General features: G+C 38.2%; 2 protein-coding genes across 5 annotated transcripts in view; one reads left to right on the top strand and one right to left on the bottom strand.

The window, feature by feature from the left end:
• LOC140948390 (protein Wnt-7b-like) overlaps nucleotides 1–1,551 on the top strand; it is a 28,771-nt gene extending 27,220 nt beyond the window's left edge. Inside the window, exon 5 of the mRNA XM_073397625.1 lies at nucleotides 532–1,551. Within this exon, the coding sequence (XP_073253726.1) occupies nucleotides 532–1,014 (483 nt within the window). The 3' untranslated portion in view covers nucleotides 1,015–1,551. The remainder of the gene's footprint in view (nucleotides 1–531) is intronic.
• Nucleotides 1,552–8,128: 6,577 nt separating this feature from the next.
• LOC140948711 (protein Wnt-5a-like) overlaps nucleotides 8,129–17,354 on the bottom strand; it is a 45,029-nt gene continuing 35,803 nt past the window's right edge. For 3 of the 4 annotated variants that reach the window (XM_073397974.1, XM_073397978.1, XM_073397977.1), the window contains 2 exons: nucleotides 13,839–14,346; nucleotides 12,237–12,375 (listed from right to left, as the gene is read on the bottom strand). In XM_073397974.1, the coding sequence (XP_073254075.1) occupies nucleotides 13,843–14,346 (504 nt within the window). In that variant the 3' untranslated portion in view covers nucleotides 12,237–12,375; nucleotides 13,839–13,842. Of the gene's footprint in view, nucleotides 12,376–13,838; nucleotides 14,347–17,354 lie in introns of all 4 variants that reach the window. The other variant, XM_073397976.1, reaches the window with a different exon arrangement.

Genomic DNA, 17,354 nt, shown 5'->3' with positions numbered 1-17,354 from the left:
CGATAATCTTTGTTACTCGGAACGATTATTTTCTTAACTTATACTTACGAATGTGATTGAATCAGTTTTACACGTATTTGCCGTTGTTTCGTTTGTTAAGGAATCTATATAATTCTTGGTAGTGGCTGAGGCCAAATCACAGGCAAGCATATCACCATCGCCGGCACAAATTAGTGATTATGGTCGTGAGAGGCAGTCCATGGCTTTGTAGTAATACCACGGGTAAAAGCTTAAGTAGTTTACAGCAACTCGGTGTGAGGTGTGGTATAAGGCAAAACCTACCAACTAAAATTATAATTAATTTTCTCGTTCATGTAATATAGTGATCTGTGATCCTCGAACGTTCAAGTAAAGTTAATGGTAAACGTATAGCCCACCGTAAAGGTAGGGTTAGCGGTTTTTCGGTTTTCCGTCTGATAAATAGATCCAGCCAGCATCATGCCCTTACAGTAGAATTATGGGGTTTCTTATTACAATTTTTGAAAAGACGTCCGCTAAGTCAGTATTTTCCTTGGGGACCCTTTTCCTTAGGCGCTCAAAGAAAGTCTGGAAATAGAGTGTCACTGCCATGGGACATCTGGATCATGCTCAATGAGAACATGTTGGCAGGCGCTTCCTACCCTACGAAAAGTGGGCCTTATTTTAAGACAGCGATATGAAGAATCTGCTCGGGTTCGGGCATACAAAATCCCGTCCCGTTATGGCAGAAGAGACGCCTTCCTTACGCTCAACACAAATGGTTACCAAAAGCCCTCACCAAAAACTCTCGTTCACGTCGACTATTCCCCAAATTATTGCGAGCGCAACGCCGGGAAAAGAATCACCGGAACCGTGGACCGGGAATGTAACAAGACTTCTACTGAAGAAGGAGGATGCGAACTGTTATGCTGCGGCAGGGGATACAATACTCACGAGATTGTGCATAAATGGAAGTGCAACTGCAAATTTCATTGGTGTTGTTATGTGAAATGCAAGAATTGTAAGGAACGACGAGAGGTTTTCAGGTGCAAATGAGCAATTCAGTCTTGATGACCAGGCAGACCAATGTAGCTTCTTCTCTGGTAACTCTTACATAATATGGTAAAAAGGTCAACACTTTCTTTAACTTTAACAAGCAGAACTGACGCTGCTGACCGTAAACAATGTTTTTCGAAAGAAAAAAACTTGTACGGTCGCAAGGAAAGCTTTTTGAGAAATAAGCCCTCCTATTTCGTGTTTGGTAAAGACCTTTTTAGTTTGTAGGTTTCGTTTTCCCAATTTAGACCACGCGATGTTCTCAATGAAATTTACCTTCTCAAAGTAAATACTACGCACGTTTCTTGAATATGCACATGGACGACGACAAAGACGGCATTTGAAAGAACAGTTATCTGGGGTACTATCACGTCGTCTGGAATGGGAAACAAAACATACAAGCTGAAAATGTTTATTATCAAGAGACCACATAGGTCTCTCGCTATAACGTAACTGTCCAAACAAATCGCGCAAGTCAACGAAAAAAAAATTTTCATACGTTTATTAGCTCCTATTTCGATGTTTTTTCTGCGACATGAGATTGGTTGATAAAGCGTCGAAAACGAAGCGTTTAGAGCGACACCAAGAAACAGTTGCTTTCTTGTTAGATCCCATCGTAGATGGATTTGACACCAGGGGCCTGTTTCTCGAAAGTCCCGGTATCTTTTCGGGCCCGGAAAGCTGTTTTGTGTTTGTTGTGTTTGCATTCAAGATCAATGTTTCAAAATTTTGAAAGTAAAACAATGAAACATCAGTTATCGAAGTAATTTGGTCTGGTTTGTGGGCTAGGAACTGAGCTAATATTCCACAGGTTTTGATTTTAAAATTTGCCTTCGGGCCCGAAAGGTTTCCGGGTCTTTCGAGAAACGGGCCCCTGCACACTGCGGCGCACTTTAAGACCTTTTTCTCATTTCAAAGACAAACTTTTATAATGAAAAACAGTGCTATGGGTGAACATACAAGGCAAGTTTGACTTTGAGGGGATGTTAGAGGAGTAAAGGGACATTAGCACTGCCCTGACAACTCCCCTAGTGGCAGTTTATGAAAGGGCAGGGAAATCTGTCATTTTGGCCTGTGAAAAGGCCCAAAAAGGCAAACGGGTGCATTTTTGGGGAGAAAACGTTTTGGTTTTGTGATTTTATTCTTATTTTATAGACAATACATTTAAAGCAGATAAAAGGAATGTAAAGTTCTAAACCAGGTTTAAAAAAGGGGAACCATTTGTCAATAGAAGGTATACGAATGGAATACCTTTTCTGTCTAAATTGGTATATGAAAGGGTAAGGGGTTAGACCTCATGGCGGAGCCTTGCTGCATAAAACTTTCTTAAGGGGGTTAACTACGTCCAGGATGCTTTTTATTATTACAGGAGTTATTATTATAGTTTATCTCGATGATTATAATGCGCTAGCCTTCGGATAGTCTAGAGAATAGTCATATTTAGAGTCGTCTGGAATTTATAATTTAGGAGGAAATAAGTTATTTAATTCTTTTACAAGGTCATATAAAGAAAGTCTTATTTTTAGAAAAGTTAGCCAACTAGAAGAAAAGGATGGATCACTTGCCGTAGGATAATTCATATGTGAGGCCATCTTAGGGAGATTACGTATGCCTCTAATCTGAATTTCAAAGCCCTTCTTTTCATGTATTGAGGACAAGGAAGCCATGTTCTTGTCGGGAGTTTTTTCCGGTGACACCGTTGAACTTGAAATCGTTTGCCATTTTTGCGTCGACCAATGATAAGGTGATGTTACACGGGACGATTTGCAAGAACGATTTTTAGCGCAACACAGCGTGGCAACATTGCTGCGGCATTGTTTCGAATAGTTACAACGTTGTTCCAACATTGCAACGATGTGTTGCGCTAAAAATGATCGCTGCGAATAGTGCCGTGTAACATCACCTATACTGACAACTTTATCATTTGACAAAAACGATAGGATGGTAGCCCTCTTAAGCTTTGTGCTTTGTAGCGGAAATAACCGGCTTTAGCTCACAACCGGGGATTTACTTCTTTCATTGGCTGACGTGGCTCTTTACATTATTTATTTACCTTTATGATCATAACAGAGAGATGTTTATCAGATGTCTTAAGGTGATGTTACACGGGACGATTCGCAACGACGATTTTTAGCGCAACACAGCGTTGCAATGTTGGAACAATGTTGTCACCCTTCGAAACGATGTTGCAACGTTGTGTTGCGCTAAACATCGTCGTTGCGAATCGTCTCGTGTAACATCACTTTAGGCAAGAATATTTTAGTCAAATTAAATTTTTCAATTGCACACAAAATCGTAGCCCCTTAGGGTGATGTTACACGGGACGATTCGTAGCGCCGATTTTTAGCGCAACACATCGTTGCAATGTTGGAACAATGTTGTAACTATTCGACACAATGTCGTAACAATATTTTGACGCTGTGTTGCGCTAAAAATCGCCGAAGCGAATCGTCTGTTGTAACATCACCTTCGTAACGCAACGCTCCTCCTTAGAAGGAAAAGCCTTGCGTGACGACACACACAACGGCTGTGAAGGGTATCAGATCATGATACTGACTTGTTTTTGGATCATTCAGGTCCTGAGCCATTGGTTACTTTTCGTTGTGGCTGTACATACTTTTTTTTTCGTTATTATTAATCTCGCTTGTTATCTTATAATACAATTCGAGTTTAGGTTACATGTTTCACTGGCTTTTAATGTTGATAAATGTCGCAAAAAGTACGTTTTTAATGACTTCATGTTTATATTACGCCCACTTTACTAAGCCAGAGACATAAAGAATAGTGTTATACTCGAGTAGTTAAAGCAACTTAGTAACACTTGATCTCAGCCAATAATCAAAGCCAGAGAAACGAAGGACTCGCCCCCAAAGGGAATCCAGGCTCTGCAATGCGGGAAATTTTTGCTTGAGGAATCCGGAATACTGCTTAAGGAATCCGGAATCCCATGTCCCAATAACGATTGAAATCTGGAATCGAGGATCCACTGACAGAATCCAGGAGCCAGCACTTGGAGTCCGCTAGTTGTTCCCTTCTCTCGCTTCGTATAGACGGGTAGAGTGAAACCTGGGAACGAGGTTGTCCAAGACTGTCTTGAATTCCCTTACATGGGGCGAAAGAACGGAGTTTAAAGCACAAAGCCTTTCAGTCGAACTGAAGTCTGCTGACCAATGTCATGTGCCTTTTTTTCTCTTATTTGGAAACATTATCCAGCAGGCCATGGATAAAGATTTTTGTACAGAAAACCTTTCTTGGATTAGCTTATTATTGCTTGTAAATATTCATTGCATTGTACTTATGAAAGATATTGGAAAGCAGAATAAAGAAATGAAATTCTCTAACCCAAATTTTGAGTCAAGGTACTAGAATGAGCATTTTATTACTATCCTGACTCCGTTTAATAATGGCTATGTACAACCTGGGTGCCAGAAACCTTTCCATGCTTGGTTTCCACACAGGAAGCCAGGGCACGAAATATCAGCATCGGCCGAGTTGAGTAGCCTTCGAAATAACAGGACTTCTTTAGGAGAAAAAACGATTGTTTCTGTAATCTACGAATTTGAAAGTGTTTAATTACAAATCATCTAACTTCACTTAAGTGGTGTGTTTGTTCTTTCTTGGACAATGTAAGGACATTTTATTTATGGGTCTTACTGCCGACGCATGCATATATTTCGACCATGGGTTAGCTGTGTTTCCGGCTTCGGCTTCGGATGCATGGAAGCACCCCGCCACAGGTGAAAAAAAGGGTGCAATTTGACAAATTTGACCAAATGGCTAGCCGTTTAAGCTCTTGTGCTGAAGTTTAGTATAAACGTTGGAATCACTGAACTGGCACGCCATTTTCCAGCCGCCATCTTGGTTTTTTCTTGGTCCTAGATTTCATTCAATATTAACTAGGTCATGCGATCTATCATGAAAGTCGCAGCATTGGACTGGAAAACATGCAATCTCTCCTGCAATCTCTCCTGCAATCTCTCCAAGCATGAGAAGTAGAGATTTCTAATCATAACTTTTCATTGAATACTATCTGTTTATTTGATGATTTTAAATATAATTAAATTTATGATATTGTAATAGTTTAAAAGCAATATTACCATTTCTGTATATGGAAATGCTACTAAAGTGTTATGTCATGTTATGCTTGTAGCTGACGAGTTAAGTCAAAAATTGGAAAATTTTTCCTAGTTTACTTTTGGGCATAATAAATCAGGAAATATTGTTTCTTCATATTCTTGATAGAAAATAAGCCTATTTGACGATAAAATATAATTTTTAACATTGTGGCAAAATTCGAATTTTTGCAAACGGGTTAGCCCATGATTTCGGTCACGTAAATTTATTTTTGGGGGTATTCGTTTTGGACAAAATAGGCCTAAAAATTATAATGGGCGATCTTCTAAATAGAAAAGAAGCCTGCTAGAGTTTAAAAATATTATTTTACATAGTTGGAATTTTTTCGATGTTTTTGCACATAATTTTGGACAAAAATTGAAAATTTTTCTATAGTTTGTTTTTGGACAAAATAGGCTAAAAAAAATAAGGTTTGGTGATCTTCCGAGAGAAAAGAAACCTTTTTACTGTATAAGCTTGGCTAACTCATTATTTTGGTCCAACATTTAGAAAATTTTTGTTTTGTTTGTTTTTGTGCCAAATGGGCCTAGAGATAATGATTGATAATTTGCTAGATGGAAAGTAGAAACGTAGAGTTATTGCACCTGCGTCCTACAATTTCAGCTGAATATTATCAAATGAATATTTATGATCTATTGTCGGCGTGTGAAGTTTGATTGAAACTTAATAATAGTCGAAGTAAAAGTGACCATAAAGCGCTCAAATATCCCCATGTAAGGAGTATCAAATATATTTTAAACCCTCGAATCTAACCCTGCAAAAGGAAGGGATAATCCACAGTTTTTCTTTCCTCTGATACGATTGGCTGCTTTAAGATAAAATGTTTATATACGCTTAAATGAGCGATGGACAATGATGGAGCGAAAGTCAGCCGCGAACGCTTTTGGGCAAAAATATGAAAAGAACGTCAATAAAAAAAATGAAGTTCTTACACTCAGACCCGTCTGTATTTGCAACTACAAGAGATGAATCAGGTGACATTCATCTTAGTAATTGATTTATCACAATAAGTGTGTTTTAATAAACAATATCGCAAATGGTTACAGGGACTCCCCTATATTTTCAATTTTTTCCTTTCATTTGCTTAATATGTGTAAAAAAGATATTATCTGTTTCCCACCTTTTTGCTAATCAGAGATAGCGATTTTGCTGAAATTAAACAGATATTCCTTCTTGTTCCAAAATTCTAATATTGAGTAATTTGTTTTACATTTAACCTACTCCACAGATTCCGCAAGAGAAAGTGTAGTTTTGTTATTCCTTGGAGCAGTTATACCACTATCATCCTTTTCCTAAAAGTGTTTGAGTTGTTTCCTGGTAGTAAGGGTTTCTTGACGCCCATGAAAATCATAAGCAAAAGTTAATATCATTTTTATAAACTGGCGCTGGTCGAGCGTATGATGTCAACAGTCTTTAAACCGAGATTTGTGTTAATGTCTCTTCCCAGAGCAATAGGGCTCGTGATACTTGATCCTGTGTAGCTAATGATCACACATCTATTTACATTTAAGCGTCAAACTCTCCTTTAGTGACCAGATCATAGTCCCTTTTGCGTTCTCGTCTAGACACCAGAAGTTTGACAATCATAAGGAGCAGAATTGCCAAGCACATGCAAACGATAAGATACAAGGTCCTCATCGAGATTTCGCTAAAACGTGGAAAATACGGCGAGGCCTTGGGTGATTGAAAAAGCGAAATTTCGTCCGGACTGTCTCCATCAATGACAAACACCTCGGACCCATCGCGAGATGTTGCGTTGTTCGTGCGGCTTACATTCTTGATAATCTCAACAGATAACATGATCAAACCTGGTCCGTGTAAAGAAATGTTCCTATGTGCAGTGTTACTTGTCATGCTTGTTTTGTTTTTAACCTCTTCGGTCCGAGTTCCTACTCCTAGATCGTCCGAGTCTTCTACCTTTAACGCAGGATCTTTGTTTGCATCAGCTGATGCTATAAAAAATACGAGGAAACACCAGAAAACACAGTTCATTTTTATCCAACTACACATCTCGCATTATCTATTATATGAACAAATCTCGAAGCGATTGGACGATTAAAAATTAATGACGCAACTCGAAACACGTGACACCAACAGGTGCTTATTGAATTTTCAGCGGGTAAATGATCAATTTAGAAAATAAAACAAATAATTTTCTTCCTTATATCTTTTCATTTGATTTTTTTTCCTTTTCCTTGGTCAGGGGAGTTAAGCAAGCGTGAAACTAGTAAGCACTTTTTTCCGGTCGGAGAACTGGTAATTAAACCTGTCCTCTTCAAGCGAGTTTTCTGATTATTTCCAGTTTAAGCTTGTTGAAAACTAACCATTGCCTAAGGATTCATGTGATTTCGAACCATTGCTTTTCAAAGGTCTGAGTGGTCTTAAGTTACCAATCTTATACCCTTATACACTGTAAGCGTAAATGTCATGTACCTGACTGAATACTTCTATGTTTCCGTCGGACATTGGGTAGACCTAAACTATTTGGTTTGAACCTACCTAAGCGAAAATCTCTTTTTGTTGGCTGAAATATCCTTAGCTTTTCATTGAACGGATATTAGCTGTTTGTCATCAAGACGTGTAGTTGTGTTTTGGTCCATTGGGTCAAGCAATGGAAAAATACATTGACATAATTTCTGTGGCCATTAACTACAAATTTGTCTAAGGATTAGATAACTTTAGGAACCAATGGTAGAGTTTGTAGTAACTCTGATTTAGGAAAGCGTTAGTAAGTTATCCAGGTCTCAATGATAACTGAGATTTCTCAGTGTGTTCTTGATACCTCGGTAAACAATGGTAGCAAATGTCAATCGATCGAGGTTTGGCGCATAAAGTTTTCTTAGTTGGCAACCTTTGCTTCAAAGCCGCATACGGAACCAGTTCAAGCGCAGTCAATTGCATTTGATAAATAGCGCTTTCTTTTGGGTCCTTAAAAGCTCCCACGTCCTTAAAAGACTCAATGATACACAAAGAGCACTTTTTTTATTTCTTTACTAAATGGTTTGAAACCAACAACTCTTTCAGGGTTAATCGAATGGAACCATGCGACAAGTTTCCCATTCAATAGTCTCAGCGCATTTTCCTCAGACTTTTAAAAAGTCAGTAATTGTCAACAACGGAACTTTCAGAACTGCACTAACTCTGATGACGGCAATGTCTGACACTCGCCGTATTATTATTATTATTATCATTATCATCATCACCATCAGGATTATTACTATTATTATTATTATTATTATTATTATTATTATTATTATTATTATTATTATTATTATTATTACTATTATTGTGGGCATACAAATCGCTTGGTATCAAAAATACAATTCTCGTTAGTTATTAGACAGCAAGGCACTGAAAAACATCGTTATTTTTCCTAATGCGGGTTTTGAGATATGTTTGTACTAATCTGATCTAAAACTAGGATTTACGTCTTTTTTAAGATCAAACCACTTATAAACAAAGATATAGTATATATTCAGGCTACATACTTAAAAATAGAAAGACAGTCCCCTCTCATCGCTCCCCGTAGAGAGGCGATTGTTTTCAAGGCTAATTGAACAATTAAATTATACTACTACTACTACTACCACTAATAATAATAATAATAATAATAATAATAACTATAAGTAGGTTGAGTATGATCGTCCGGGTGAACGTAGTTCTGAATAGGACTGTTGTTGTTGATAGTGACTGACGTTTCAACATCCTGTGCGGTAATTATCTTCAGACTCGACTCTGAAGATGACAGGACAGCACAGGTTGTCGAAATGTCAGTCACTATCAACAACAACAGTCCTTTTCAGGACTATGTTCACCCGGACGATCACACTCAGCCTACTTATGAAATGACTACTGGGTTCAAACCTTTCACAATAATAACTATTAATATATAATAATAATTATAATTATATAAGAATTATTATAATTATGTAATTATTATTATAATAATAAACAGGCCTTATAGCAGATAGATGCAATTTCTTGTAAACTGTAGGTTATACATACATTTTAATAATATGTAACTCAAAACGTTTTCTGACTAAACAAGTTTTCCTAACCAACCTTTCGACACCGAGTGCTGTTGTCTAGCTTCAAGCGTAAAAGCGATAAAATGAAACGTGAAAAATTTAAATATGTGGGATGAATATTAATGCAAATCTAAATATTTTTATCCAGTTTCTTGCAGGCTATACGTATAACATCAAAAAACTAATTACATGGAATACATTTATACCTTCCTCTTTGTCGCAGGATCATATTGCTTTTTTAGATCCAGTCTGAAGGGGCTGTGTCCGGCCTGTCCATGAAGTACATTTGATTGTAAGTTTACGCAACAGGACGGCAGGAAGAAGAGGACAGCAAAACGCTTGTGCGTGACAAACGTGACAGCTGTTACTTACGAGTTTTGTCGTGCTCTTCACTTACCATTAATATTTTCTGGTCTTTTACAAACAGATCTGTTTAAAGAAAGGTGAAGTTTAGCGGAAAGTTATTTCAAACAAAATTTTTGCCACCCTTGTCACACGAGGTTTGCCGTCGTCTTTCCTCCTCTGTCCTGTTGCGCAAGTTCACTAATTACACGACCAATTACGACGGAACTTACAAGTTACTTGCAAATGACAAAATCACTGCTTCATGTCAAACAAATTGCCCCTTAAGCATTAGTCTGAAATATCAAAAGTTACAGACAAAAACATGAACTTTGAAAAACTGTTAGGCTAACAATCCGTTTCAATCTTCTTCAAGTTTGTCCATCCGTGCTTACTTTTATACCCGGGGAAGACTCCGCATATGAAAGGGGTGGGGACGTACGTGGGAAATTTTGAATTAAACCCCTAAAGGAGACCGATCTGGGCGTGGCCCAAGCGTTTTTTGACCCCTAAAAGAGACGAAAAAAATATACATATCAAATATATATTTTTGTATTTTTTCGCGTGCAACCCTAAACGAGACCTTCACGGCTAAATATGATGGCGTTTTGCCCAGAACACCCTAAGTGAGACCAAAATCCGAAATTTATACCCCTAAGCGAGACGACTAGCATCCCCACCCATTTCATATGTGGAGTTCCCCCCCGGGGGGGGGGGGTTTGCCATTTATACCTTCCTTTACTGTTTTGAGTTGTTATTTTCATGTTTCACTCAATCTGATGGCGGTTCCAACTGTTTGATTTTTGATAAATTTCGTGGCGGGACAGAGCTCCTTTAAGTCATTACTTAATACTTTTCTCCATACATAAAATGCTCCTGAAGAGTTATCAAGACGATATCAAAACAAATTTCCATAATAATTTGGGGTGATTTTTGCAGGCATGGCATTAAAACTTTAAACCATTGGTCAAGTGTCAATCCAAGTCCATCCCTGCATCCATAGCAACAGAGGACTGGACACAGTTTCAGTGCTTAGTTTTTAGAATTCAATTGATGCGAAGACGCCCTTTAAACTCTCGAGAGATGCAACTGAGCGTGACGTAGCTACTTTAATCCAACGACAATGAACGGATGCTCTTATGTGAATATTGTGGAAGGTCGTGTGACACTCGCCATTTTTAACAAAAAAAGAGTTCATATTTGAAATCATATCTATATGATTATCAGTTTATTCACGACACAGACAGTTGCATGCAGTCACAATATTCGGTGTACAAGCCAACTAAAGCTTTGTACAGTGGCCAAAATATTCAAGCATACGTATCGTTTGAGTGGTGGGCGGCAGATTACGTGAAACTAGCATGGAATATCGGCATTTATTATTCACTCAAAATATTTCGCCTTTCCTGATTGGCTCCAATCCCCCGGCTAATTCTTCATAACCAACTGGTGCTTACCATGTTTGGAAGAAGCCAGCAGTATACCATCGATACAACGGTATATAAACGAGACCTGCTTGGGCAATAGCGAATTAAAAATAATGGTGTTCACGGCTATTAGAAGACTAAATAGCTGAATTTCTAACTTAGAATGAATGGAAGAAATGCAAGAATGCGCAGAACATATTACTCGATGGATGTTTTCTACTTTTTGAGGATTATCTGCAAGATAAAATAATCATCTGTTTATATCCTAAAACTGTGCCGGTCAGAGTCAAGAAATTCTTCGAGGAGGTAAGAACGTTAAGTATTTAGAAATATTTTGAATGATTAATGAAACAATAATTGAATTCGGAGGATATCCTCCCCAATTTGTGCAATTCCTCTGATTCTACTCACCCTCATTCAATAATTGTTAATTATATATCTGAATATTTAATGTATTAAAAGTTTTGAAGAACCTTTAGGGAGGATATATTGAAAAGGTAAGCGAGGTTTGGAGGTGGGAAACTTGCTAAACTCCCAAGCTGCAATTTCGGTCCAATTAACCAAGCAATATTTTTATTTATTTATTTTATTTATTTTTAATGCTGGCTGGCATATCTTCTTTAACCTCAATTTTGTTCATACATTTTAAAATGTATGATTTACCTTACTGTGCTCCCCAAAACCTCACAAACCTTTTTCTCATGGTACAATTCACCACATTCACAAAATGGGTGAGATTTTTCCACTATCTTTTTTTTGTATGATCTAATGTCTCTTAGCTATCTACCATGGATAATGAAAGTCACATCCAACGTTCAACGCTGACGGGGGAAACCATGGAAATTTTTAAAATAATGGTCATGCTTAACGCTAGGACAGACTTTGATTAACTGTATAACATCGCCTGCTTTCCAACGTTAGTAAATAGTTCACCTGCATCTATGCTTAGTTTCCTCTACGGAGCACGTCTTGCACCGTATCTCGCAGCACCAATGGAATTTACACTTGCATCGCTTGTCTGTCCTTAATAACACTTCCACGGATCCTCTTTTACAGCACAGTTCATCGCAGCTATCTACGCCATATGAATCAATGCTACAGAAACGCCCAGTGGTCCCTGGAAAGTCTTTATTCCCTCGGCAATAGTTGGGCGAAACCTTCAAGAACACCAAGGTGTTTTTAGTCGGCCTTTTTTGGAAGCTTCTTTTGTTCCAAGAATCTCGGCGTTGATCTTCTCTACTTCTCTTAATAAAAAGTTGATTCTTCGCGTTTTTACGTTCCAATTTCACGTGCACGGCAGTATCGTATTTTTCGTGCAATGTGTTTCCAATCTCGACAAATTCCGCTAATAACCTCAAACAGGTCTTGAAATTACATGATCCCGTAATCCCATGACACTTACACACAATTTTGGATGTGTCTCGAACAACCTAAAGTGTAAAAAGAATAAAGGGACGTCAGTGACAATAACGCCATTCAATTCTCATAGGAAAAATAGGCGACAGAAACGACCCAACGCTAACCATTAAAGGTGGTTTTCAGAGACCATATGTTCTCATTCTGAACAAAAAAAAAAGAAAGAAAGTTAAAGAAACATCCCACTGATTAAGAACTCTGTTGGACTTTAGTCAGGGTTTAAAGAAAGACTGTATGTTAGCCAATTTTAAACCAAAGCTCCCTTTTTTCAAATTTGCTGAATGGTCTGAAAACGATAGTCAAAGTATACTTTTCACAAGCAAGGTAATTGTATGAAGGGAGTATGAGGAACTCGAAAAAAACACTCACTGAAACAGCCAAACCTCAACCAAATATTTCTCAGGAAAGCTTTCATGAATAGAAAATTGTTTAAAATGAGTGCAAATCAAGGTTGTTTTAAGTAAACATGGAAATTGAGAAGTTTGATCTATAAGAACTTGAAAAAGAACGTCTACGATTTCACAGTAACTGACAAAATGCGTTTAAGTGCTAATGACGTCACTGTGTTGCCTGGGTTACGAGGCTAAAACGTCAGTCTATACCTTGCATAAAAATGACGGGATATCCTAGTTAACTTCATGCATATTCCCTGTTCACCTCCTCCGGATCTATATTTTAAAATTTATCACTTTTCTGGAACTTTCGTCTTTTGATAAATTTAATATTTAAATTCAAGAAATGAAAAAGAGAAAGTGAGCACTGTTCGAATGTGACAAATATGATGAATCTGGTACCAAATCAGACAAAGTAAGGTGTAGTAATGTTTAAAAATTCGTTTTCTTGCAAGACAAAGTCAAATACATTCATTACAATTTAGAACAAAAATGATTCCCATATTGCAGTAAGCAAACTTGTTGGCCAGGAGAGGAGCGGAAAATCGGAGAAGAAAAAAAGACTTGTGGAGTTCGACGCACCGACGAGTCTTCGAAGTTTCTCCACTCCCTCCCCTGGAACAAACCACGTTTAGGCCACCCAATTTATCCTTCAGTGATTTGTGATTAAGGGGTCAATTTGAATTGAACAGTTGCATATACAGAGGCTGACGGATAATCTCAATTTGCTCTCTGGTAGGATTTCATTCTCTACACCTCATGTTGTTACTTTTTAAATCAGATTGAAGAGGTTTCTCACGAATCGTTGGCGCTTAAGACCAACATCTTTCTGTCGCCCCACGTAAGGGAATCCAGGACAGTCTTGGATTCTGGATTCCTCGCTGTGGATTCCGGTTTGTAGGGGTGGATTCCAGTCTTTGTCAGTGGAACTTGGATTCTGGATTCCAACCTTTAGTGGGATTTCGGATTCCTTGAGCAGAATTCCGAATTCCAAAGCCTAGGATTCTGGAATCCACAAGCATTCCGGAATCTGGATTCCCTTACATGGGGCGATTTCAGAGTGACGAGATGGCATCATGCAGTACCTCATTAAAGGCAGTAATATTTTGTCGTTCTCTTTAAACACTGCTTGCACTTTACAGTACAACACCAGTAAAACTTGCACTGGCACTTCTCCTTTGTCACCACTTCAGCTGGCTGATATCCACGACCACAGCACAGATCTGTACAACTGTCGCCACCATCTGAGTTGATTTTACATTCTCGACCCTTGGTTCCCACTGTCTGGTGTCTTCTGCTGCGTACACAATAATTAGGCGAGGAGTCAATGAAAACAAGGCTTCGATAGGTTGGTATTCTAGAACTTCTACGTTTTCCGCCCCTTCGACTTAAGCCTGCTTCTTTGGTCTTCTTAATCCTTATGAATTTACCCGTTCGCCTGTCGTATCTAACTCTACTAGCAGAGTCATACTTCTGCTGCAGTTTCTTTCCAATTTCAGAGAAGTCGACAAGCTCTCTCCAGCATGTTCTCAATGCGCACGATTGTGAAACACCGTGACACTTGCAAGTGATCTCAGAACTGCCTTTAATGACCTGAGGAAAAGAACAATGTCTAAATCACTTTTGTTTTATGTGGAGGCGATTGTGACCAACTTGTGCTATAAATGGCGAGAGATTGTGACCAACTTGTGTTTCACTGGTGATTGTGACCAGCTTGTGCTAACTGGCGATTTTGACCAACTTGTGCTAACTGGTGATTTTGACCAACTTGTGCTAACTGGCGATTGTGACCAACTTGTGTTTAACTGGTGATTGTGACCAGCTTGTGCTAACTGGCGATTGTGACCAACTTGTGTTAACTGGCGATTGTGACCAACTTGTGCTATAACTGGCGAGAGATTGTGACCAACTTGTGCTAACTGGTGATTGTGACCAACTTGCGCTATAACTGGCGAGAGATTGTGACCAATTTGTGTTAACTGGTGATTGTGACCAACTTGTGCTAACAAGCGATTGTGACCAACTTGTGCTTACTGGTGATGCTCTGGTGGCGTTAAATGTTGCAGTCGGTTGACAATATGGAGAACTGCTAGAGGATTAAGTCGTGTAAAGGTGACAAAATGACCATGTGCTATCCCTGAACTCTTGGCACCTAGTAATGGAAGGCGGACTCTAAGCGTTGCTGTGAGAGGTGGACATGTAGCAATGAACGTAATCGGTGATAATGGTACATGATGCATCATTGTCACTTGGCATAATCCGTGATGCAGAATGGGGACGATACATGCAGCTTGTTACCATAAGATGAAGATGTCCGACAACAATACAAACATCACGGTTACATAATGGTCTAGCCATGACAAGGAAAGAATTATTTTCACAAAATTCACTTGCACAGATGAAGAATGTTGAAAAGTCTGTTTTATTCAAGGTGAGATTAGCTCTTGAAGTTACTTATGATATGAGAAAATGGCCAATACAAGAATAAGATTGGCAAGCCACGTAATAACATTTCTAGGCCGGGGAACGTTTAATGGTCCTGTTTTTCCCTTGAGCTGAGTCATAGAAAGTCCATTTTAAAACGTCTCTGGAAAAGATATCTCCATAAAAACTTCCTTTTAAGCTACAGGAAATGTTAAATGTATTTCTTACTAAATTACTAAAATAATAAAAAATTAGCTGTACATTCTTTAGCGGGAGTTTTGACCCCCTTAAGCAACAATGGCAAAGCCCGTTAACAAAATTCCCCAATCTTATTGCCTTATGAGCATGCTTCAACACTAAATCGGTCATCTTTTGAAAAGGGACGTTACTGGCCAAAGATTATTTTACGTCGATGTTCACAGACAACTAATTAGACAGAGAAGGAGGATAAAACATATTTTTCTCGTTTTAATTGAAATATCGTAATAGGCACAATCATATTCCTTGTAGGAAACCCGGACACGCAAATCTACTGATGACAGACAATCCCTCAGAGAAAATACTTTCCATAGTTATTAGTGAAGGAGATTGAGGTTCTTATTGATAGCTCAGCAGGGGAATATGGTAAAATAGCACAACCACGCCAAAGAAACTTGGTTATTTGCGCGAATATTGCCTCGGGCAAAGGAAAATTGCATTCATAATAAAAGATTCTCCAATTAATAAACTTTCATTCAGCAGCCCTCCTACTAGCAATCGTTTACGACGTTTTTTAATTACCTTTTCAATAAAACAAAAAAAAACAACAACAGGAGAACAATAAACAAACTACAACCCTTTTTCGAAGAATTTACGCACTTGCTCGCCGAACTTCGATTTCTACTCAAGGTTTATTAGCTCTCAGACCAGAAAATAGAACTTTAACCGCTATGGAAACTCCCTAAGGATCAATAGACCATTCTTACTAAAAGCCCCTTGGTATTTATCCCTGTGAAAACTGTCTTTGGCTTAAGACATGAAGGAAAATAGTAGAAAAAGGCCTACGTTTTCGGTTTTGAAATTGCTATTTCTGAAATTTTTACTAAAACGACAACTTGGAGGAATTCTCTTGATGCTGTGGGTGCTTGTTTAAAAGTATTTTTTACTGATTTAAAAGTATAAGTGTTACGTAATACGGTCGAAGGCTATAAAAATCTCCAACCACAGAAACTCGAAATTACATTTTACTAATTAGTAGTATACAATTTTAATTGAAAGAAAAAGTAGAAGAGACCTTCAAAAACGGACGATTCGAGAGCTAGCAGCCCTCAGCAAAAAGTCCAGCAATGAAAAGACACTCGAGTGAGTTTTTGAATCCGTTGCCGGTGGCCATAGCTTTTATGAGATTATAGTTCGATTTTCTCGATTCACATGAATCATGACCCCCTCACGAAAACATCAAGATAAGCACTCGAGATTTTCTGTTCATCCCTAGACGTTAGAGATATCTGAGATTCAATTGTTAGTAGATGCCTTCCCTTTGCAAAGGATCTGCTATTGAAACAAGTCTAGACACCTTAAGATTTAAAAACGGTTGTCGCAAATACCTTTGGTCTGTCTGAATACAACAGAAACACCGCTGTCTTCGAAGCAATTATTACTTCCTTGGCTTTAATTAGCGAAGGAATGAACCAGTTTCCCCGGTAATAGCATTCCGGCTCTGACGGGTAAAAAATTCCAAATCTCGTGGGGTCTTCCAATTCCTGCCTCAGTTTTTCATTCTTTTTTAACTTGGTTATTTATTTATTTATTTTTTTTCACCCTTAACCTTACATGAGCAATCATCATTATGTAAGCAAAGTGATGAAACTTTACTCACTATAAACTGCATATCAGAACTAGAACTTTAGTTCGATTTTTCTACCATAAGAGTCACTTCCTTAGGATTTCAAATATTTTGTTAATGTTAAAACGGGCGGGAAAGTCTTGTCAACTAAGAGTATTGCCAATTAATTTATCTGTTAATTCGAAGCATATTGCATCGAAAATATTTGGCCATAAGGCGATTGCGGCAAACTTTGGGCGTGATTTATCCTGTAAACCTGAAAATTAAGGCACTCCCAGGGTTTCCTTTCTGTTCAGGAGAACACTTAATTGCAAAACAATAAACACGCAATCTTTGTTTCATACAGTCATGA

This window comes from Porites lutea, chromosome 9, assembly GCF_958299795.1.
Source record: "Porites lutea chromosome 9, jaPorLute2.1, whole genome shotgun sequence".
Taxonomy (NCBI): domain Eukaryota; kingdom Metazoa; phylum Cnidaria; class Anthozoa; order Scleractinia; family Poritidae; genus Porites; species Porites lutea.
This window is presented reverse-complemented; position numbering and strand designations above follow the sequence as displayed.